General features: G+C 42.3%; 1 protein-coding gene across 1 annotated transcript; it reads left to right on the top strand.

The window, feature by feature from the left end:
* Positions 1-10,454: 10,454 nt before the first annotated feature.
* Positions 10,455-11,384, top strand: LOC145337363 (putative G-protein coupled receptor 139). The gene has a single exon (XM_080182155.1). The coding sequence runs from the start codon at positions 10,455-10,457 to the stop codon at positions 11,382-11,384; it is 930 nt and encodes a 309-aa protein (XP_080038281.1).
* The last annotated feature ends 13,926 nt before the right edge of the window (positions 11,385-25,310 follow it).

The raw sequence follows: 25,310 nt of genomic DNA, 5'->3' as shown, positions 1-25,310 counted from the left end.
TTCTGTGAATCGAGTGACTTTGTGTTGATGAGAAAATTGTAGCTTCAAATCTGCTTCACTATCCGTGTTAACCTTAAAATAGGTCAATATTTGTTAATCTAAGTGGGAAACTGCAGGAGTATTGCACTACAATCAAATTTCATGTTTAATAAATGTATTGTCTTGGTGTTAAAACTATTTAGTGATCTTGTGACTCTTCTTCCTGTTCTGGCATTTTCCTATCAAGTTACTGGACCAACTGGGAACACAGTAAAAAGTCTGGCAACACCAGGTTTTAGTCCAACCAATTTATTTGATAATAGACTCACAAGCTTTCGGGTTAGTCCCTTCGTCAGATGAATGGAGAGTTCTGGCCTCAGACAGAGCATATAAAGCACAGACAGTTTACAGATTACTGATTAGAATGCGAATCTTTACACCTAACCTGCTGTTCAAGACCTGAAGTGGCTGACAATGTGTTTACTTTTTTTTACTGTGTTTACACCAGTCCAACGCCGGCATACCCACATCATGCCAACTGGGAACATCAGAAAATGTGCGGATTGGTCCATGATTCCAAAGCTTCGAGAAATGGCTGAATATTAATTCGTTGGAATATTTTGAAACATCGAAAGAAATTTAATGAATTCTGAATGGGAACATTATTCTAAGATGCATTGTTAAATGGTGGCTTGCGTGACTCCTTTATAAGAGTAACTGAGTTACTGAGGTATTGTACAAAATAATTTGAGCCACTACGTGTTATGTTGTGGAGGTTAGAATCCCAAATGGGTTTGGAAATTCAGAAGACTTTTTTTTTGAAGTTGGAAAATGTAATTAACTCGTGTGCAGAAAGTAACCAAAAAAAAATTTGCCTGAATTGACAGATAAATTGGAATGGTGATTACTGGTCTGGGTGGATAGAACTGAGATTGTTGCAATTTTTGCCTAGTTAAACAAGTTCTCTGGAAAGAGCAGCAATGAAATTGCCTAAAATTGAATTATAAAATAAATCACTGATGGTAGCTCATCAGGAAATGTGTATGACGGGGATTTTTATGTATGAATCTATACGAGTAACGAGCCCGCGCCGCCATCTTAACAATATGTTTTTCCTCCTCCACCCTTGACCCATGTCTATGCTTATGGTACCCCCATTGGAAACCAGATTCAGGGGAGAATAGTTTAGAGACAATTTGTTACACCAATCAGCCTAAGAGCACATCTTTGGGGTGTGGGAGGAAACCGGAGCACCCGGAGGAAACCCACGCAACCACAGGGAGAATGTGCAAACTCCCACAGACACAGGCTCAAATCCATGTATCTGCACAGCTAGCAGTGATAGTCACTGAGCTGTTGTGGTGCCCATCTGCTGGTCCAGTTTTAAGCACACACAACGACGTGAAGTACTAGGCCACTCTTGAAACATCCAAGAGCAGCCCACACACGACCCACCGTGTGCATGCCCCTCGTTAGACAACAAGGTGGACCGACACACCTGCGGATTAAAAGAGAAAAAACATCAACACATGTAACATCAGATTTCCAGGAACGTCCCGAGGCTCTGATTTTTATTTAAAACCGTCTCCTATAACCCTCCATCCCTGTTTCGCTCATGTGCCTATCTAAGTAAACCTTAAACAAGTCCAGCGTGCCTGCCTCTACCACCTTACTTGGTAGTGCATTCCATACCCCCACGACCCTCTGTGTGAAAAACCTCCCTCCAGCATCTAACTTATACCTCCACCCCCCCTCACCCTAAGCCCATGGCCCCTCGTGATATTTGTCTCCAATCTAGGAAAAAGCCTGTCACTGTTTACTCTATCTATACCCTTCATTATTTTATTCACCTCTATCAGATCACCCCCCCTCCCACAAGTTCCGTCTTTCTAAGGAAAAGAGCCCCAGTTTACCCAACCTTTCCTCGTAACTCAGTCCTTCCATGCCAGGCAACATCCTGGTAAACCTCCTCTGCGCTCTCTCCAGGGTCTCCACGTCCTTCCGGTAGTAAGGTGACCAGAACTGGACGCAGTACTCCAAATGCAGTCTAACCAATAAGTGATGATCCAAACTATTTTGCTAAGATTAATGTAATGATTTTGCTAAGATTAATTTTAATGGAATTATTACCGTGGATCTTATTCCTAAATTACCTGTCATCCCGGATAATGCTTTGGTTTCGTAGATACAATAATGTGATGACAGTTCTATTGCAACAGGGAGTTGATAATGGCAATATGAACACATTTTTAAAAGTGACTGTGGAGAAAATTGAGAAATCATTACAGTTAATGAGCAAATGAAGTAAAACATGATTAACACACAAACTCATCTTTCATATGTGAAAGAAGTTTGAGAATGAAAAGAAAAATGCATTGACGAGAATGATTGAGAATCAGACTGGGAAAGTGGAACTCTTGACTGAGGAGTTAAAAACTCTATAAAGGATAAGCTTAAAAGAGCAAACTTGGTAAAGGTTCATCTTCATTTAACATTTGGAGAACTTAGAACATAGAACACTACAGCACAAACAGGCCCTTCGGCCCACGAGTTGCGCCGATCACATCAACACCTACCAATCCATAGACCTATCTATAACCCCCAATCCCATTAAATCCCATATACTCATCCAGAAGTCTTTTAAAAGACCCCAGCAAGTTCGCCTCCACCACCACTGACGGCAGCCGATTCCATTCACTCACCACCCTCTGAGTGAAAAACTTACCCCTAACATCACTTCTGTACTTGCCTCCCCGCACCTTAAATCTGTGTCCTCTCGTAGCGACCATTTCAACCCGGGGAAATAGCCTCTGAGAATCCACCCTATCTATTCCTCTCAACATCTTATAAACCTCGATCAGATCGCCTCTCAACCTTTGTCTCTCCAGGGAGAAGAGTCCCAGGTCCCTCAACCTAACTTCATAAGGCATGCCTCCCAGTCCAGGCAACATCCTTGTAAATCTCCTCTGTACCCTTTCATATGTATTCACTTCATATGTATTCACAAAATATCGTGGAAAATGGGTTGACCACGAGATGGATGTTGTGGGAAATCCGAATAAGTGATTGATGCAGAATGAAAAAGCAAAGCTAATTGTGGGAAGATTGCTGTGAGATGAATAAACACATTTGTGAATGTCAAAGCAAAATTGAGGAGACGAAGAATAATATGGTGTGGGACGTTGCAATGCTAAAGTAATATCTGCATTTACAAACCCATTGTTGAATACTGATATAATTGAGCAATGACTGATGCAAGTATGATTACTGATGCACCAGAGTCAGTAACGGACAATTAGAATATAACTAATGTGCCTGCAAAACTCTACTTGTACAATATCACAAATTCTATTGTTAGATATGTGTCATGACAAGTTTGTGTAAAGTGGCTCCAACACCAAAGCAGCTGGAGTACTGTGTGCAGTTTTGGGCGCTGCACTTACGCAAGGATATTTTGGCCTTGGAGGGAGTGCAGAGGAGGTTTACTAGGCTGATACCGGAGTTGAGGGGGTTGAGCTATGAGGAGAGGCTGAATAAACTAGGCTTGTACTCGTTAGAGTAGAAGAATGAGGGGAGATCTCATTGAGACGTATAAGATGATGAATGGGATGGATAGGATAGAGGTGGAGAGACTCTTCCCGCTCAGAAAGGACAGTAGGACTAGGGGGCACAGCCTCAAGATAAAAGGGGGGCGGTTTAGAACGGAGTTGAGGAGGAACTTCTTCACTCAAAGGGTGGTGAATCTCTGGAATTCTCTGCCCGTTGAAGTGGTGGAGGCTGCCTCGCTAAATATTTTTAAGATGCGGGTTGATGGGTTTTTGATAAGAGAGGGGATTAAGGGTTATGGGGAGAGGGTGGGAAAGTGGAACTGAGCCACGACAGATCAGCCATGATCTTATTGAATGGCAGGGCAGGCTTGAAGGGCTGGATGGCCTACTCCTGCTCCTATTTCTTATGTTCTTATGTTCTTAAATCACCATGTTTATGAAGATTCCTTTCTTTCAAAGGCAGAGGTTTTGGGAAAACAGAGGCAGTTTTAAGAGATTTAACTTAGTATGGGGAAGACATTAGAAATATTAATGTTATGAGTGTTTAGCTTAACGTGTCCATGCCTAGAGGGAACCTGCGGCTAGACACAAGTTGGACAAAAATGGTTCTGTACAAAGGGGTTGCTTAACCTCCGACTGTGATAGAGAGAGCGACGGCATGACGAATAATTATAGTTGCTTAGCAACAAAATACCTCTTCACAAGTGTGGAAGATTACACTAATGTTGAGGCCTGTAGTTTTTTTTTTGACAGTGACAGCTAAAGCTTCAACTCTCTTTGGTGAGGAGAAATCCACACAATACTCACGGCCTCCCTTTAAAACACTTTAGAGAGATTTGCAATTTAATTATCATTCTGCGAGACAGAGTTGCGAATGCTCCCTCCACAAAGCTCCGGTTTGGGATTCAAAACCAGAGATCGGCTCAGAGGCGGTTCAGAGAAGGTTCATTCGGATAATTCTCGGTATGAAGGGAGTTCCTTATCAAGGAAGGTTAAACTGGCTGGAACTACGATGGAATATTGAAGAATAGGTGGGGCTGGAAGATCTCCTTCAAACATAAACAATTGTCAACGAGCGAGGCAGAGTAAATGCTGAAAAGCTATTCTCCCTCGTGGCAGGGTCAAGGATCATAGGGCATCGTGGATGCTCGAACTATTGAATTACTCGTGCTCCCTGCCAACTACTTTGCTTCTGTGTCGATAAGTGACAATGCACTCTTCCAATGGTGCTCAAAATTTAGAGCCCCCTCTGCACATGCAAATTGATGGTGTTTCTTTAAATTTTGATTCTTTTTTAATACAAACTGATTAATGCACGTGTTAGAAAATACTTTGTTTCCAACTGACTATGATATCTCGAAATAAAACAGAGAAGTAGTCATGATGTGGATGTGCCGGCGTTGGACTGGCGTAAACACAGTAAAAAGTCTGACAACACCAGGTTTTAGTCCAACCTATTTATTTGATAATACTCACAAGCTTTCGAGGTTTCCCTCTTCGTCAGGTGAATGGAGAGTTCTGGCCTCAGACAGAGCATATAAAGCACAGACAGTTTAGAGTAAGGATTCGCATTCTAATCAGTAATCTCTAAACTGTCTGTGCTTTATATGCCCTGTCTGAGGCCAGAACTCTCCATTCACCTGACGAAGAGGGAAACCTCGAAAGCTTGTGAGTATTATCAAATAAATCGGTTGGACTAAAACCTGGTGTTGTCAGACTTTTTACTGTAAAACAGAGAATTCAGGGACTGTATTGCCTCGCCAAAAGCAAAGTTTTGATTATAACAGTTCATTTCTTTCTATTTTGAACAGTAGAGTCTTCTCAACTCAACAATGAGTTGAGAAAAAAAACCCCTTTCACCGCCACCAATTTATAAGAACATAAGAAATAGGAGCAGGAGTAGGCCATCTGGCCCCTCGAGTCTGCCCCTCCATTCAATAAGATCATGGCTGATCTGTCGCTGCTCAGTTCCACTTTCCCGCCCTCTCCCCATAACCCTTAATCCCCTTGCCTATCAAAAACCTATCAGCCCGTCTTAAAAATATTTAGCGAGGCAGCCTCCACCACTTCAACGGGCAGAGAATTCCAGAGATTCACCACCCTTTGAGTGAAGAAGTTCCTCCTCAACTCCGTTCTAAACCGCACCCCCTTTTATCTTGAGGCTGTGCCCTCTAGTCCTACTGTCCTTTCTAAGCGGGAAGAGTCTCTCCACCTCTATCCTATCCATCCCATTCATCATCTTATACGTCTCAATGAGATCTCCCCTCATTCTTCTAAACTCTAACGAGTACAAGCCTAGCTTATTCAGCCTCTCCTCATAGCTCAACCCCCTCAACTCCGGTATCAGCCTAGTAAACCTCCTCTGCACTCCCTCCAAGGCCAAAATATCCTTGCGTAAGTGCGGCGACCAAAACTGCACACAGTACTCCAGCTGCAGCCTCACCAATGCCCTATATCTCATTTCATTTCTGGTTTGGTTTTGTTCCTTTTATTTCTTCACAGTGCCTTTGTGCATTTGTTTCGCAATCATTCATTACCTCATCCAGGCACTTGTTTTTGTTTATTTTAAGCAAATTACATAATGGTCTTTACTGCAAATCCATTGAAGTATGAGAATAATTTAAGCATGCAACATTTGCACAAGATTTCAGTAAGACTATACCTTGAATAGTGTTTGCACTTTCAGTTTCCATATGTGAAGGAGAGTATTGTATTGCTGGTGGCATAGCGAAGGTTCACTGATTGGTCTTGGGCTGAGAGAGTTGTGTCATGATGTGAGGCTGAATGAAATGGAGCGATATTCCAGCCTCCCATGTGCTGTTTACATGGGGTTTTATGTTGACCCACCAATGAATAGATTTAAAATGAATGTAAAACTTCCCACTGTCTGCATGTCACTTTTTTTTAATTTTTAACACAAAGACAATAATGTATTAACTTAAAGTAAAATGCAAACTGCAGTCACTGTTGGACACAAAATTAATCAGGAAATTAGGGAAGCTCTGGAAGTATCCTGTGGATCCAGAAATATCTGCATATGGACAAACACAGGGATAACGATTCAGGTCGATGATGCAATTACCTGCTTGATCGATGCCCTCATCACCGCACTGAATGTTCTCTCCCTCCAAATTTGAGACTCAATGGCAATAATGCTTACGAACAGTATGTTACATGGAACAGCATAATAGGCACAGTCTAACACGTAGAAGGACAAGGACGGAAACACAGAGGATAAACAATACCCGCACATTCCTCTCCAAATGCACGCACTATACTGACTTGGCATTGCATCGCCATCCATCTATTGTCGCTGCGTTGACAATTGGAAATCTCCCTTAACGTAATATTGGATCTCCCTAAACCATAGAAAGAGCAGCGGTTTAAACAGGGGGTTCACCACCATCGTCTGAGGACAATAAGCGATGGAAAGTAAATGATGACATTTGGCGACATGGCAGATGGAGTCGTATCAGCTTCAGAGGATTCAGCTGTGATCTGATCGAAGTGAATAACGTTTGATTGTCCTTGGCAGGATAGTTATTGGACACAGAGAAACCGCTTGGGGCACATGTTTTGGGGCCCTACGCTTTGACATCACAGGGCTAAATGTGAAAATGTGGGGCGGGATTCTCTGACGGCTGAGCCGAGAGCTTCCCGCTGGTGGAAGTTGGCACGTTGCTATCGGCGGGATTCACTGTTCAATGGTAATTCTCATTTGCTCTCACCCCACGCTGGCGGGAATCCCTCGAGTTTGGGCGTTACCGGCCAGACATAAGAACATAAGAAATAGGAGCAGGAGTAGGCCATCTGGCCCTTCGAGCCTGCCCCGCCATTCAATAAGATCATGGCTGATCTGTCGTGGCTCAGTTCCACATTCCCGCCCTCTCCCCATAACCCTTAATCCCCTCTCTTATCAAAAACCCATCAACCCGCGTCTTAAAAATATTTAGCGAGGCAGCCTCCACCACTTCAACGGGCAGAGAATTCCAGAGATTCACCACCCTTTGAGTGAAGAAGTTCCTCCTCAACTTTGTTCTAAACCGCGCCCCCCTTTATCTTGAGGCTGTGCCCCCTAGTCCTACTGTCCTTTCTGAGTGGGAAGAGTCTCTCCACCTCTATCCTATCCATCCCATTCATCATCTTATACGTCTCAATGAGATCTCCTCTCATTCTTCTAAACTCTAACGAGTACAAGCCTAGTTTATTCAGCCTCTCCTCATAGCTCAATCCCCTCAACTCCGGTATCAGCCTAGTAAACCTCCTCTGCACTCCCTCCAAGGCCAAAATAACCTTGCGTAAGTACGGCGCCCAAAACTGCACACAGTACTCCAGCTGCGGCCTCACCAATGCCCTATACAGCTGCAGCAAGACCTCCCTACTTTTATATTCAATCCCCCTCGCTATGAAGGCCAGCATCCCATTCGCCTTCCTGACCACCTGCTGCACCTGCAAGCTGGGTTTTTGCGACTCATGCACAAGGACCCCGAGGTCCCTCTGCACCGTCGCCTGCTGCAGTTTTTCGCCACGTAAGTAATAGTCCTTCCTACCATTATTCCTACCAAAGTGGACAACCTCACATTTGCCAACATTAAATTCCATTTGCCAGTTCCTGGCCCATTCGCCCAGCCTATCTAGATCAGACAGGTGAATACTGCCAGCGTGAAAGGCTGGAGAATTCTGGCAGTAGACACTATTATGTCACCAGCTTTGATGACACTATCGCTTTAAAGAAAAGCATATTCAGCCTTTGTTGGTAATATTTGGTGTAATTTTTTACTCTTTGATAGGTGCAACCTGGTTCATTTTGTTCATATCGAACGAAGTTAAAATAAAGATTGACTATTGAGAATACTATCAAGTTTATTATTAAATAAACATAACAGAATTTGGCAGAACAATTTCAGAAGGGTTCCAAAGATTGATTGGGTGGGTGTGTTCAGCAATCTAATAACAAAACTTTATCTGTGCCTGAAGTTTCTACATTTGCAGTGTATTTTTCTGTGTGCTAACATATTGCACTTTGTACTGGATATTGAAGACATTTTAATCCAAAATGTTAACACTTACACAAGATTAAACATCATCTTTAAATGTGATTCATTTTATCTAAAATGGGACCGAACTTCGCAAGCTCCTTTGAAATGAAATGTCCAAGTGATTTCATCGTTCGAGCAACAAATTAACATTTTTGTCATCCACTCCCACCCACCACATCCCCTCCAAACCTCCCCCCCCCCACCGCATTTCCCCCACCGCCCCCTCCCACACACACACACACACACACACACGTGCGCAAACACACCACACACACCCGCACTCACACACATCGCCCCCACACCTATTTCCTGTAATGGGTGAACTGGAAAGGAGGTCAGACGTAGGGGGCAGAGCTGTGCTTGGCTGATGCGTTGGGAGTAGTTTTGCAGCGATGGATGTGGACACGGGGAAGATAATTGTGGCATTTAGCCATCTTGGCCACAAGGTTGCACTGAGTAAACCTTGCCCAGTGGATCATTAAAAGAACGAATGGGCCCGATGTACGTCAAAGAGCCCCAATATATTTCCATTCAACTGATTCCAGGCATAGTCAAGTGAGGATGTTGTGAGTTGCCTTTTGGAACTGTTGCAGTTAGTGATGTATAGGCACACCCACAGAGTTAGTGGCAAAGGGGTTCCACAATTTTGACAACACGGCAGTGAAAGAACAGTGATTTATTTCAACGTCAGTGGAGGATGCTTTCCGACGTGGGGAAGTCAGGAAGTGAGTCACCCTCCAAAGATTTAAAGCCTCTGATTTGCTCTTGCAGCTAAGGTATTTATATGGCTGTGCAGTTACATTTCTGGTCAATGTTAGCTCCTAATATTACCTCTGATAATGGGGGATTCAGCGATGGTATTTTTCAAAGGCCGATGGTGAGATGCTCCCTTGTTAGAGATGGTCATTATCTGGCAATTTTGCGGAAAGTCTCTTGTTAACATAAGAGCATAAGAAATAGGAGCAGGAGTAGGCCATCTAGCCCTTCGAGCCTGCCCCGCCATTCAATAAGATCATGGCTGATCTGTCGTGGCTCAGTTCCACTTTCCCGCCCTCTCCCCATAACCCTTAATCCCCTCTCTTATCAAAAACCCATCAACCCGCGTCTTAAAAATATTTAGCGAGGCAGCCTCCACCACTTCAACGTGCAGAGAATTCCAGAGATTCACCACCCTTTGAGTGAAGAAGTTCCTCCTCAACTCCGTTCTAAACCGCCTCCCCTTTTATCTTGAGGCTGTGCCCCCTAGTCCTACTGTCCTTTCTGAGTGGGAAGAGTCTCTCCACCTCTATCCTATCCATCTCATTCATCATCTTAAACGTCATGCATATTATTTAATTGCAGAGTGTGTCCAGCAGTCTAAAATCCAACTAATCATTCAATTTTGTACTTTCTTACGTTCATCAAATGCTGATGAAAATCTGCCAACTTTCAGTTATGCATCAATTAACCTGATAACGTATTCGAGGCTGAAAGTTCAGATAAAGTTACTTGCCCTGACGACAACTTGTCCGAATGTTTATTGAATGTCATGGTCTCAGTTTATACGACACACTTCGACAGCTGAATTAAACTGAATTTTACAGCTTGAGATTGACAATCTGAATGTCGGTACTAAAATGTCAACCTTCAACCACTAACTTAATTGCACGGCAGATGATTGTAACTTTTTATCTCTTTGTTCAAATTCCCTTTATCACTAATAGTATTTTTTTATTGTTCCTTTTACTTAATTGAAGTTTTGCACCATTTACAATGTTGAAATGTTACTGTGTTGTTCTGGAGAAAGACCACAAATTTATTACAATCGATGTGTATATAATTGTAATGTTGGCACGGAACTATTGACTATAGAACTGTTGACACCTTTCTCTGTGATTTTCCCACTTAAATGCCGCTGTTTAATTCTATTCCTGCAGTTAATTCAGTGGCAATTGTGATCCTGAAACGAGGGAAATGCGGCCTCTCCAAATGTATCACTCAGTACCTAATGGCAATGACAACGGCAGATCTACTCCTCGTCATCATCGATGTTATATTAAATCGAATTAATAACATTCATTTCCCAATTAATTTCTTATTCATTACTCCAGTGTGTGCGCTGAAAATAGTTTTGTTTCTTGCGGCTATTAATTGTTCTGTCTGGTTCACGGTGGCTTTTACCTTTGATCGCTTTGTGGCCATTTCTTGCCAGAAGTTAAAGACTACATATTGCACCAAGAGAACTGCAACTGTGGTTATAGGAGTTTTAAGCGTTGTCAGTTGTGTGAGGGGCATTCCCTGGTATTTTGCTTTTGTTCCGTCAATAACTATCAACAATGTACCTTGGTTTTGTATTGAAAAAGACGACTATTATACCTCATCCTTTTGGATCGCGTGTGAGCGGATTGACAGTATACTAACTCCGTTACTTCCATTTGCCCTGGTTTTAATGTTCAACTCTTTGACGGCAAGAAACATTATAATTGTCAATCGGCTCCGTAAGGGCCTCCGGAGCCAAGGAAAATCAGATAATCAAGTTGACCCAGAAGTGGAGAACAGAAGGAAATCCATTATACTACTTTTTACATTGTCCACCAATTTTTTAGTGTTGTGGATTCCATACGTTGTACACTCGTTGAACTGGCAGATTGTGAATTATAATTACACAGACAAGAATTTTACCAACCCAGTCTATATCGCCCAGCAATTTGGATACATGCTACGGCTTCTGAGTTCGTGCACCAACACTTGCATTTATGCACTAACACAGAGGAAATTCAGAGAGGAGTTAAAGAACGGTATTAAGTATCCATTTATTCTCATTCTTAAATTATTTTAACGGCAACGTAAAAATAATCCGCAACAGGAGCTGCATTTACAGCGTTATAACTCAGACTCTTTTCAAATGTGATGCCATATTGTCGCTTTACAGCCATTGCACGACTACATATATTATAATGTGTGACCATATTGAATTCGTCGTTCTCCTTTTGCACAACCTTGACTTTTCCCTTCCAACCATTAACGCAACATCTATCTGAAGCAACTCGTTGTATTTGGCCAACTGAATGGTATTGATGTTCTGCTGTTAAGTGCAATGTCCTAGTCAGCGCATACCCACAAATAGTTTCTCATTTTGTCCCTGCACTGCTACCTCTGATTTATTCCAAGAACCATATGTGGAGCCTTTATCTTCCTCAAACACATGCTGCCATTGGGCGATATCATTCCAAGCCAGGGGAGCAGATACATTGCTAGGATACAGCTCTACGTCTCCTGCACCTTTCTTCACGCTTTCAACTGTTTTTGGTTATCTAGTTGCTTGTTTGACACCAAATACTGGATGCGATGCAATCTGATCCAGTTACGTATGGGAGTAATGACAGCTGTGAACGTGTGTTCCTGTTACAAATGTAGTATCCCCCGCTCATTCTATCCTTCTCCTAGTCCCTGTTTCACGCAGTTCAACTCTCTTGCTGTGCTGGGATCCTTTGAAACTGTCTGCTGATATCCTTCACATCTACCCCATGGCCCAGATCCCACTCTCTCATCTGTGACATTGATTGTCCCCTTGTTAGTGCAGCAGCTGTTGAAACATGTACCTTTAGAGATGCCACCTGTAAATGAGTAGGCATACGTTTTTCATGAAGCATACACACTCCCAGTCATTGCTAATCGTGCTGAGCTGTACAAAACCTAGTTACTGCAATGTATCCAATTACTGACTCACATCACCCTATTTGTTTCACTTCACGGCCATGTCTCTTTCAAAACCTGTATCACGATGAAGTCCTGCATCACAAGCTTACAATGCAAATTCACTATTCATTCGGTGTGGCCAGTTTTCACTTGCTCTCACTCTTAACACAGTACTGCCAGGCCATTCATCTGGCCAGGGAGCTGGAAAGCCCTTCCAAAAATACTTTCCCTTTGACCTGTCCCGTTTATTTCAAACTATCTCCATAAATCTCATAATTCCGAAAGTTTTTTTTTAGAAAATATGCTGCTGATGTTTCTTCCTTTCATTTGTCATTCATTCATATTGGATTATGACTCTAGGATGTGCAATTGTACGCTTTATATTTTACATTAAAAATTGTTTATTGATGCACATTGTCCTGGCATTACTCGGTTTCGTTTCTAAGAATTGCATTTTTCTACAGAGGGAATTATCTACCCAGCACATCTGCGTTGATTTCCTGACAAAAAACCCCAAACATTTCCCTGCAATTTTGCATTGATAGAATTCTGTTTGTTTTATGCCTTACACACTCTGCATGAAAATAGTTGGTTTTTTTTCAATTATTTTCCCTAGAATGTTAAATGCACTTTCTCCAGTCCTGCCCTCATCGGATATTGGACATAACACCCGATACATTTACTCAGCATTCATCAAATGTGTAAATAAATCACTACTGGAGCGCTTTAATACAGTGATGAACAGTAACATCATAGCTTTCCACAGCAGTTCTGTTTGTCATGTTACTTATTGTGTTCGTGCACATACCACTGGCAAGACCGGCAATTTTGCCTATCGAGTTATTAAAAGAGAATGGAGGAATTTGAAGTCCCTGTCACGATTATAGAATCATAGAATCCTACAGTTCAGAAGGAGTCTATTCGTCCCATCGACTCTGCACCGGCGACAATCCCACCTAGGCCCTCTCCCCATAACCCCATGCACTTACCCTAGCTAGACTCTCTAAGGTGGGTTGTGGATGGCATGGCGCAGCCAGTGGGAAGATGATCGTGGATGTGTTGCTATGTTATAGTCATAGTCGTCCCTTGCTGGAGTTTTACTTGTGAATTGTGCTTACTGCAGCAGGCGATGGTGCAGAGGGACCTCGGGGTCCTTGTGCATGAGTCGCAAAAACCCAGCCTGCAGGTGCAGCAGGTGGTCAGGAAGGCGAATGGGATGCTGGCCTTCATAGCGAGGGGGATTGAATATAAAAGTAGGGAGGTCTTGCTGCAGCTGTATAGGGCATTGGTGAGGCCGCAGCTGGAGTACTGTGTGCAGTTTTGGGCGCCACACTTACGCAAGGATATTTTGGCCCTGGAGGGAGTGCAGAGGAGGTTTACTAGGCTGATACCGGAGTTGAGGGGGTTGAGCTATGAGGAGAGGCTGAATAAACTAGGCTTGTACTCGTTAGAGTTTAGAAGAATGAGGGGAGATCTCATTGAGACGTATAAGATGATGAATGGGATGGATAGGATAGAGGTGGAGAGACTCTTCCCGCTCAGAAAGGATAGTAGGACTAGGGGGCACAGCCTCAAGATAAAGGGGGTGCGGTTTAGAACGGAGTTGAGGAGGAACTTCTTCACTCAAAGGGTTGTGAATCTCTGGAATTCTCTGCCCGTTGAAGTGGTGGAGGCTGCCTCGCTAAATATTTTTAAGAAGCGGGTTGATGGGTTTTTGATAAGTGAGGGGATTAAGGGTTATGGGGAGAAAGTGGGAAAGTGGAACTGAGCAGCGACAGATCAGCCATGATCTTATTGAATGGCGGGGCAGGCTCGAAGGGCTAGATGGCCTACTCCTGCTCCTATTTCTTATGTTCTTATGTTCTTATGTTCTTACTTCACTCCTGGAATTTCTGGTAATATGGGATGACTGTGCAGCCTGTTGAGAGGGATAACAGTTCAACAAACTGCTCTATCTGGCACTGCGTTGGACATCTTCTGTAAGTGCTCATCCGACCAATGGAAGGGTGCTCCATCACCCTCCTGATCTGGCCTAGTATGTTTTGGATAAACTTTTAGGGATCGGGCTCCGAGCCACTCTATGCAGTGTGCCCCACGTAATTTGATGTTCAAGGAGTGTGCATTTCAGTGGAATTGTGTTAATGTGCATCATTTAAAAAAAAACACATCACTAGACGATGTAGAAAAATGTCACTGGAATTTTCGCATTACTAAGTTTATTTGAAAGTTTAAATAGTTGACGCGTGTAAGCTGGTCTCCTGCATCCATTGGAAATTTAATGAGAGGACAACATCGCATGTTTTAGCGGTAGCTGCTTTTGAGATCAACACAATGCAAATCTGGCTCTCTGACCTTATCAACTCTGTTGCAGGCTCATTCCCATCCCATGATGGAACTCTAGTCTTTACCTGTTACATACCCACAATGCTGTCAGCCGCCTCGCATCTCTGCGTCAAGTAATTCCAAAGTAGGAATTGTGGCGGAAGCTGGTTGTATTACGCATCCGACATTGCAAGAATTACCCTCTGAAATAAGTGGCAAGATCGATAAGACCATTTCTGCAGCCAAGGAAGACCCTTGAACGGTGGACAAGCGTTTAAGAAGGGATTGAGAATTAAACTATTAAAATGGCAGATAACAATCGTAAGAGTGCATGTTTTTGTTTGAAATCACGTGGACCTTTATTTTTGACTCAATGTACCTTAGAAAGAGAGCTCCTGCATGAATACTGATTGGCACCAATTCAAGTTTGTCCAGGACCAGCTACAGGTGGCAGGTTGGTTGAGCAAATTGACGTATAAAAATTTGGGATATGTACACTGGTCAATTCTTCCTTAATTTGGATCTCAGTGGGGTTGTTAGTAATTGTTATGGGGGATTTTAACTTTACTAATATTGATTGGAATTGTTATAGCTCTAGCTCGTTAGAGGGGTCAGTTTTTGTACAAAGCGTGCAGGAAGGTTTTTTGACTCAGTATGTAGATAGGCCAACTAGAGGTGAGGCTATATTGGATTTGGTGCTGGGAAATGAGCCAGACCAGGTGCTAGACTTGGAAGTTGGTGTGCATTTTGGTGATAGTGACCACAATTCGGTTACGTTTACCTTAGTGATGGAAAGGGATAGGCATGAACCTCGGGCCAGTGGTTTTAGCTGGGGGAAGGGTAATTATGAGGCTATTAGGAGAGAATTAGGAAGCATAGGTTGGACTAGGAGATTACAGGGACTGGGAACGTCTGAAATGTGGAGTTTTTTCAAGGAGCAGCTACTGCGAGTCCGTGATAGGTATGTCCCTGTCAGGCAAGGAGGAATTGGTAGGCCTAGGGAACCGTGGTGTACCAAAAAAGTTTTTTCGTTGGTTAAGAGGAAAAAGGAGGCTTATGTTCGGATGAGACGTGAGGGCTCGGGTAGTGCACTAGAAAACTTTAGATTGGCTAGGAGGGAGTTGAAGAGTGAGCTAAGAAGGGCTAAAAGAGGACATGAGAAGACTTTGGCTGATAGGGTTAAGGAGAATCCTAAGGCGTTCTATAGGTATGTCAAGAACAGAAGGTTGGTTAGGGCAAGATTAGGGCCAGTTATAGACAGCAGAGGGAAGTTATGTGTGGAACCGGGGGAGATTGGAGAGGCATTGAACCAATATTTCTCTTCGGTGTTCACGCAGGGGGACATGGATATAGCTGAGGAGGACACTGGATTGCAGGGGAGTAGAATTGACAGTGTTGCAGTTGATAAGGAGGATGTGCTAGATATTCTGGAGGGTCTGAAAATAGATAAGTCCCCTGGTCCGGATGGGATTTACCCCAGGATTCTCTGGGAGGCAAGAGAAGTGATTGCAGAGCCTCTGGCTCTGATCTTCAGGTCGTCGTTGGCCTCTGGTATAGTACCAGAAGATTGGAGGTTAGCGAATGTTGTCCCATTGTTTAAGAAGGGGAACAGAGACTTCCCCGGGAATTATAGACCGGTGAGTCTCACTTCTGTTGTGGGCAAAGTATTAGAAAAAATTATTCGGGATAGGATTTATAGTTATTTGGAGAGTAAAGAATTGATTGGAGATAGTCAGCATGGTTTTGTGGCGGGTAGGTCGTGCCTTACTAACCTTATTGAGTTTTTTGAGAAAGTGACCAAAGAGGTGGATGGGGGTAAGGCAGTGGACGTGGTGTATATGGATTTTAGTAAGGCGTTTGATAAGGTTCACCATGGTAGGCATCTGCAGAAAATGCAGATGTATGGGATTGGGGGTGATCTAGGGAATTGGGTCAGGAATTGGCTAGCGGATAGGAGACAGAGGGTGGTGGTTGATGGTAAATATTCATCATGGAGTTCGGTTTCGAGTGGTGTGCCTCAGGGATCTGTTTTGGGGCCACTGCTGTTTGTAATTTTTATTAATGATCTGGATGAGGGTATAGTTGGGTGGATTAGTAAGTTTGCTGATGACACCAAAGTCGGAGGTGTGGTAGATAGTGATGAAGGGTGTCATAGTTTGCAGGAAGACTTAGACAGGTTGCAGAGCTGGGCCGAGAGGTGGCGGATGGAGTTTAATGCGGAGAAGTGTGAGGTAATTCACTTTGGTAGGAATAACAGATGTGTTGAGTAAAGGGCTAACGGGAGGACTTTGAATAGTGTGGATGAGCAGAGGGATCTAGGTGTATGTGTACATAGATCCCTGAAAGTTGGGAGTCAAGTAGATAAGGTTGTTAAGAAGGCATACGGTGTCTTGGCGTTTATTGGTAGGGGGATTGAATTTAGGAGTCGCAGCGTCATGTTGCAACTGTACACAACTCTGGTGCGGCCGCACTTGGAGTACTGTGTGCAGTTCTGGTCCCCACATTACAGGAAGGATGTGGAGGCTTTGGAGAGGGTGCAGAGGAGGTTTACCAGGATGTTGCCTGGTATGGAGGGGAGGTCCTATGAGGAGAGGCTGAGGGATTTGGGGTTGTATTCGCTGGAAAGAAGGTGGCTAAGAGGGGATCTTATTGAAACATATAAGATGATTAGAGGTTTGGATAGGGTGGATAGTAATAGCCTTTTTCCTCTGATGGAGAAATCTAGCACGAGGGGGCATGACTTTAAATTAAGGGGTGGTAGTTATAGGACGGATGTCAGGGGTAGGTTCTTTACCCAGAGGGTGGTGAGGGATTGGAATGCCCTGCCTGCTGCAGTTGTAAATGCGCCTAGTTTGGGGGCGTTTAAGAGATCCGTGGATAGGTTTATGGACGAGAAGGGATTGGTTTAGGTTAGTGGGTCATTGTTTTGTAACTGGTCGGCGCAACATCGTGGGCCGAAGGGCCTGTTCTGCGCTGTAATGTTCTATGTTCTAATAGGAAATACAAAAAAAAAGTCTAATATGTCTCATTCATTGCCTCATCCTTATTAATTCTGCTAGTTACATCTTTGAAGAATTTCAGTTCATACGTGAAGCATGATTTCCCTTTCATAAACCTATGCAGACTGAGTTCAAACCAACCACTGTTTTCAAAATGTTTTGCTCTAAAATTTTTGATAATGTGTTCTAGAATTTTCTGCACCACTGAATTTTCAACATCAGGTTTACTAGATTATATTCCCCTTCTTTCTCTCTACCACCCTTTTTAATTAATGGGTTTAGATAACCTCACCTCCAATCTGTAGGAACTGTCCCAGACCTCGTAGAATCTTGCAAGATGACCAGAAATGACCAGTGATGATCTCAGTGGCTTGGGCTGCTTCCTTAAGTACTCGGGATGTAAGTTATCCTTCCCTAAAAAAAAAGTCAATCTGCAAACTCAAGAGGTTCCCCAAAAACACTTCTCTACTGATACTGATCTCCTTCAGCTATTCCCTTTCTCTAAGCCCTGTGCTGGCCCACAATTCTGATATGCTATTTGTGTCCCCCGCTGTGAAGATGGAACCAACACGTGTATTCAGTTGGTCAGCACATTTCTTTGTTGTTAATTAAAAATTACCCTTTTTCTGACAGTAAGTGTCCTTCATTTGTTTTCAGCAGACTGTTTCTATGTGTATGTGAAAAGAAATAATCAGTTTTTATGTTTCCCCCCCCCCTCCCAAACTTACTCACGTACTCTCTTTTCCCTTACTAAGCAGTTCCCTGTCCCTCTTTTGCTGAATTCAAAACTGTTCCCAATCGTGATTTTACAGCGTGCATTGTTTATGCCTGTCCCTTGGATCTAATATTTTATAAAATTTCCCTTGGAAGCCATGGCTTTGATATTCTTGCATAAGACAGGAATAAATAATTCTTGCAGTTCAACCATGAACCTTGACTGTTAGCAATTGCCTATACAGCGTCACCATTTTAAGAAACATTTCCTGACTTTTCTGGCTCCATCCTCCCTGATCATACGCTATTTGATCTCACTGGTTCCTTCATTTTGGGGATAGACTGTCTGGTCTCACAGGCTCCATGCTCCCTGGATTAAACACTGGTTGGTCTCATTGGCACAATCTCCCTGGGATCCGCACTATGATCATTTCAATAGCTCCAACCTCCCTGCATTGCACAATATGTAATCTTATAGCCTCCATACACATTGGCTTACATATTAGTGCATTCTTGTTTGGCTTTGGATCTGGATCTGTCCTCAAAAACGAGGACATATATTTATGGTGAAATAAAATTACGGATTAAGATTTTAAACCAAACTGCAATGAATGTGTAGCTTTGGATTTCATTGAATATGAGCCTGCTAGAAGTTTATTTAAATAATGTTTTCAAAAGAGAATTGGAAAGATACAGGAAAGGGAAATAATTGCATATAGTAGAAGTGAGGGAGAGATGAAATAGGATTGCTCTCATGGAGACTCAGCAAAGATTTGACAAGCTGAATGGCTGTCTTTATTCCTGCAAATGTTCAATGATATATTTCTTTCAATATTACTTAACTACTACATACAATCTAAGACTGGTCTGTTTACAATATTAAAACATGGTAACAGTGGTCACTATTTTGTAGGTCTTGCCTCATTCCTATGCACCAAATTCTGACAGAACGGATCATGTTGTAGATTCTGTAGTTTATGGAACAAACCCCGTGTGACCTTTTAATTGAACAGTACAATGCTCTCAACCTTATTCCTTGGTACAAAGGTTAATCTGATTGAGATACAGCATTATTTAGGTTGAACGTTTCTGATAGATTGTTGATTTTTTTGACACCACCAATTAGTCCCATGTGTGGTACATCCCCTTTCTTCAACCTGTGGTTCAGTGGACCTTGTAGAGAAATCATGTCCTGTGTTCAGGTATGGCTATAATACCTTAGTTACATTAAATGTAACTATGTAACCTGATTATTATCTAAATACAAAAACAAACAGATATCATGATATCAACAATCGATAACAAACTATCACAGATGCTAGAAACTGAAAACAGAGGAGGCTGGAAATGCTCACAACGTGTTCGGCAGTATCTGCGGTGAAGGGGCATAATGAGTTCTGATGAAAGATGATCGAGGTTGTTGACAGAGAAAGAACGAATGCCAGAATGATTTTAACAACAATAATGGCCGTATTGGCTTTAAAAGGGCTATTCTGGCGAGGACTGAGCACGCTGAAATTTTTGGTGAAATTAAAGTTAAGACCAATTGCAGTTTGTAAATTTGCTGTGAAGTATGATTTGGCCTGGGAACTGTGATCTGAAACGTCCTGTGTTGACCTAGTATGGAAAGTTGTGTATTTTAGGGTAGACTGGTGACAAACAGTTTTATGGGCTTACGTGTAATCTGAACCAAGCATAATGGTGTCATTTCAAGTAATTTGATTGTCTGTCCAAGTCATATAATGGGTTTCCGCTTACACAGTTGGCTGAATGCATGTGAAATAATCTGTAGATAAATAACTTGTGCAGCCTTTGTCTTCAGCAATATCTCCATGACGATCACCATCATAAGAAATGTGCCCTAAAGGAACTTCTTTAGAGAAGACTCCGAAGATAAGTTTTCTATATCAGAAATGGCCTTGACCAATGTATGTTATAAACCTAAAACTGGTAGAGTCTATGTTCAGTTTAATTATTAGAGTTAATATTCACTTAAATGTTAATGTTTAGTAAGACAGTCAAACGTATTGAAGCTGTTTGAATTGATGACTAAAGTGTTGAAAAAAACAGAGATTACTGAGCAAATTTAGGGTGTTCTTGTTTATCTACTTAAACTGGAATGCTTGGAGGTGTTTAAAATAATAGCCAAGCAATAGCCTGAAACACCAACTTCACTTTCTGCAGAAGCTGCTTGACCTGCTCAGCATTTCCAGCATTTTGTTTTCATTGCCAAGAACAGTATTTGTTTATTGGGTTCAGATACAAAAGGAAATATTGGGTTCACATAGAAAGTGGAAGAGTACAAGTCTTCGATCTTGATCATCAGCTGTTTTTTTCAGTGTCTTAATTCTAACTCTGTGATGACTTTACAGCTTTTGGGCATAACTCTATTAGTTTCAGTTTCTTGATTACTTTGCCTTAAATTTGGATAATTTGCATCATTAGTTATTTCCCCGTTGGTAACAGAACATTGATAATCTCCGACATTGATGTTTAGTTAATGAGTATCAATCTAGTCTGCACTAGAATGTACTCACCCTTAAAAAGTTGCAAAATTGAGAAAGTTAATGAAATTAGAAAATGTTGAAAATACTTAACTCAGCAACATGTAATTTCTGCGACAGTCTTCTGTTCGTGGTGTCCAGGTTTCAATTCCTGGAATTGAATTAGAAAATAGGTTATGAAAGAAGGAACTGGCTTGTTTCTAATTTGTTAACTTTCTGTCCTGCTAAAGCATTTCATCTTGCAATGTAACCTTTCTCCTCACAGTTTGTCAGTAGATTCAAGTTATTGAAAGAAAGAAATTCTGAGCATGAAACATTGGCGATTTGGTCGCTCAAAGTCTATCTGTATGGCCCTATTCACTCGTATTCTAGTACATACCAATCAGAAGCACGTTAATATCCACTGCTGTAATGAAAATTGATGTTTCTATGTCTATCGTCTATCATTCTCCCAATATTTCACAACATCACAGTGCAGTGAGGTTTATTGATTTTCTGTGCCCTTCTTATCATTACCCTCATTATAAGGTGGAAGCCATGATATGCAAATGTTACAATTCCTGAAAATTTATACAGTTCCATTGGCTATTAAACCCTCATTTTTATATTCCATCATTAATATTGGGTTCTCATTAGATTTTCATGTCCATTTGAACTCAAATGCTGCTTTGGAATCTTACAGAACAATATACTTAATCTTGTTTGCCATTATCACTGATCCCGGTGCAGAATGGCAGTATGATCTCCCTCCACCGCCAGCGATTCCCCTTCTTGCCCAGAGGCCCTGACCCCTATAGATTCTAATCCTGTTTGGAATGCCCATTGGGCAGTGCCAGGGGTCAGGCTGACACTGCCAAGCTGGCAATGCCCAGGGGGCACCTCCTTACTCCAGTTCGGGGCTTGCTAATGCAATGGAAAGACTAATTTAAATAATTTATTCAGCTTTGTGCTGATTTCTGGTGCAGAGCTGATGACTCCGGAAATCTTGCAGCCGGAGACACACAGAGCCTGTTGTGCCCAGTAGGCAGTCTGCTCAAGTCTCCCGCCCCTCCACCCCAAGTGTTTATAGTGTCAGTGTTTCCTTCTAGGAAGGGGTCAGTTGGTTACTGGCAGCCTCCTGGCTGTCCCAGTCTCCCATGTCTTTAGATAGTCTTCTGCCTAAGAGAGGGGACATTTCCTGCGTTCTTGGTGCCCACTCATCATTGGACACCTGGAAGGTGATGATGAAATGAGCACTCAGCCTAACCCCTTGGAGCTGAGGTCACTGGGGTCTCATTTTGTAAATCAGTGTTGGCCCATAATTTACTGAGGGGACAGTAAGCCAGTGGAATGCTTCACAAATCAGAAGCTAACGCAGTTAATAACATATAAAAACTTTAACATTCCTGATGTTTTTGGGTGGGAAACTTGGTATGTCACAGCTGAGGGGCACGGAAAATTGTGAAATGGGATCTCGCCGGTGAGCATTCTGTTCCCTGATTCAGATTTTGCAGCTTTCTCATTTTTAAGCTAATGTCTAACGTGGGCTCAGAATTCCATCTGTGGAAAAATTTCCATGAACTAATAGAAAATTAGCCATTGTTTCCAGTTAACAAATTCAGATCTTACTAATAAACTTACTAATAAATGCCATAAATATTATTATCTTACAGATAAGAGGAAAATCATAGAATCTACGGTGCAGAAGGGGGCGATTTTGCTCATTGAGTCTGCACAGTCCACAATCCCACCCAGGTCCTGTCCTGTAACTCCTGCTATTTACCCTGCTAATCCCCCTGACACTAAAGGGCAATTTAGCATGGTCAATCAGCGTAACCGGCAGCATCACACTGGCTCCATCGTTCCTGGGTTACACACTATATGATCTTACTGGCTCAATCCGCCCCGGATTACACACAGTCTGATCTCACTAGATCCATCAACACCAGTTTACACGCTGTATGATCTCACTGGCACCATTCTCCCAGGGTTACACAGTCTAGATCACTGGCTCAATTCTACCTGGGTCATACACTGTTTGAAATCAAAGGCTCTATCCTCCCCAGGATAAGCAATATCTAGCTCCAATTTCCCTGGGTTACATACTATCTAATCTTACTGGCTCAATCCACATTGGCTTCCACCCTGACTACTTCAATCCTCCATGGACCTGCTCTTGGGAAAGGAGGTTCATTGGGTTTTTGGTCTTGGTCTGGCTCCAAAAATAAGAACATCCATTTATGATTAACCATGCATTGCAGGTTGAACTATTTAATCTGAACTGCAATGAGAGGTTAGATTTTGGACTACAGTGCCATGATTCTGTTGGAAACTGGTTTGTTATCTTCAAATTGGATAACAAAGGAAAGGAAGTAACTGTGTTATTACGAATGGGAGTAGGAATGGAAGTATGAGCATTGTTGTCTTAGAAAGCCAGCACAGATTTGATAAGCCGAGTGGCTGTTCTTTTTTCTCTCTCTGGAAACATTCCAGTATTCAAAAATTGGAAAATATTCCCTAACTAATACAGCAAAACCATAACGGATCTGTTTGAAATACGAAAAATGGTAATACTGGTCACAATTTTCTAGCTCCCTACGTTACGCTGTTTCTTCTGAGTCTGAGAAAATGGGTAGTGTTATGGATTCTGTAGTACCCTGGGAAAAATCAACTAAACGTCATAATCATACAGATAACTTTCAATTGTGGAGTACAATCGTTTTCACCTTGTTCTCTGGTGTAAAGCTCGATCTGAATTGCAAGTATTGTTTATTCTGAACTGTTTGGATACATTAATGATATTTTCAGAAAAAAAACACATTAGTCCTGTATGTGGTACCAGTGATATTACATCTTTCCCTTCAATTTGCAGTTCAGAGGACCCAATAGAGAAATCAAGTCTAGTGGGCAAGTGTGGTTGTGTAACCTTGGTTTAGTTTTAAAGTAATCTGATTTATATCAAAATAAAAAAAGACACCAGGAGGCAACGATTACCAATCAAAAGCAAAAATAATGCAGATAATGGAAACCTGAAATAGAAACGGAGAATATTGTAAATACTGACAACAGGTCAGGCAGCATCTGTAAAGAGGGAACACAATGAATTTTGATGAAAAATCATCCACCTGAAGCATTAATTCCACTCTCCAAAGAAGCTGCTTGACCTGCTCAGCACTTTTTTTCATTGCAAAGATCAATGTTTGTTTGTTGGGTTCAGACATAATCAGAAACAGTAGTGAGTTCTGAGTTCAGAGAGAGATGTCTTTGAACTTGGATCACTACCTGTTCTCACCTTTCTTAATATTAACTCTGTGCTAACATAATAGTTTTGAACATTTGTTTATTCATCTCAGGAGCCAGATTCCTGTGCCTTGAATTTGGATAACTTCCATCATTGGTTATTTTCCAATTGGCAGGAGATCACTGATTATGGTCTCCTTGATTAATCCTTAGTTAATGTTTAGCTGTCTGGGCTGAACTAGAATGTTCGCATCAATGAACTAGTTGAAAAAGTATAGAAATCTAATGGAATTAGAAAATGCTGGAAATATTCAAGTCAGCAATTTGCAACGTCTGCAGCATTTTGCAATTGTGTTGTTTCTTGGTTCCACTTCCTGGAACTGAACTAGAAAATAGGTTATGCGAATAAGGGGCATGTTTTTGTTCCCAGTTTGTTCATTTTCAGTCTGTTAACGTTTCTCCCACTATTATGCAATCTTTTTCTTCACAGCCTGTCACTGGATTCAAATTGGGCAGCACGGTAGCACAGTGGTTAGCACTGCTGCTGCACAGCTCCAGGGACCTGGGTTCGAATCCTGGCTTGGGTCACTGTCTGTGTGGAGATTGCACCTTCTCCCTGTGTCTGCGTGGGTTTCCTCAGGGTTCTCCAGTTTCCTCCCACAGTCCAAAGATGTACAGGCTAGGTTGGTTGGCCATTCTAAATTGTCCCTTGGTGTCCCCTGCGATGCATAGGTTAGAGAGACTGTGAGTTCGGAGAGTGTGTAATTCAGGGGCATGGAGCCAGTGAGATCAGATGGTGTGTAACCCGGAGGGTAAATATGTAGGGATATGGGGATAGGCCTGGGTGGGATTCTGGTTGGTGCTGAATGGCCAGGAACCCTGTGAAGTTCGACATTGTTCAGTTGAGTTGCATATTGATCCATTTGATTTGGGCAGCTGGGCAACATCCACTTTTTTTTATTATTATTAATTCATAAGATGTAGTGCTTGCTGCCTTAGCCACCATTTATTGTCCAATTCCATGAGATGGCGGTGGTGATCTTCCTTTTTGAACTGCTGCAGTCCATGTAATACATGTAAACACACTGTGTTGTTTGGGAAACAGTTCCAGGCTTCCTCTCTAATGGCAGTGAAGGAATGGCAATGTATTTCCCGATCAGTATGTTGAGTGACTTCGAGGAAAATTTCCAGGCGGTGATTTTCCCATGTGTCAACTGCCTTTTTCTTTCTAGTTGACAGTGGTTGTGGGTTTGGAATTTGCTACTTCAGAAGGCTTGATAAGATTCTGTAGTGCAACTGTTAGATTGT

Source organism: Carcharhinus amblyrhynchos, unplaced genomic scaffold (genome assembly GCF_965287045.1).
Source record: "Carcharhinus amblyrhynchos unplaced genomic scaffold, sCarAmb.v2.hapA scaffold_47, whole genome shotgun sequence".
NCBI lineage: Eukaryota > Metazoa > Chordata > Chondrichthyes > Carcharhiniformes > Carcharhinidae > Carcharhinus > Carcharhinus amblyrhynchos.
Note: the sequence above shows the minus strand (reverse complement) of the source record. Positions and strands in the feature narration are given on the sequence as shown.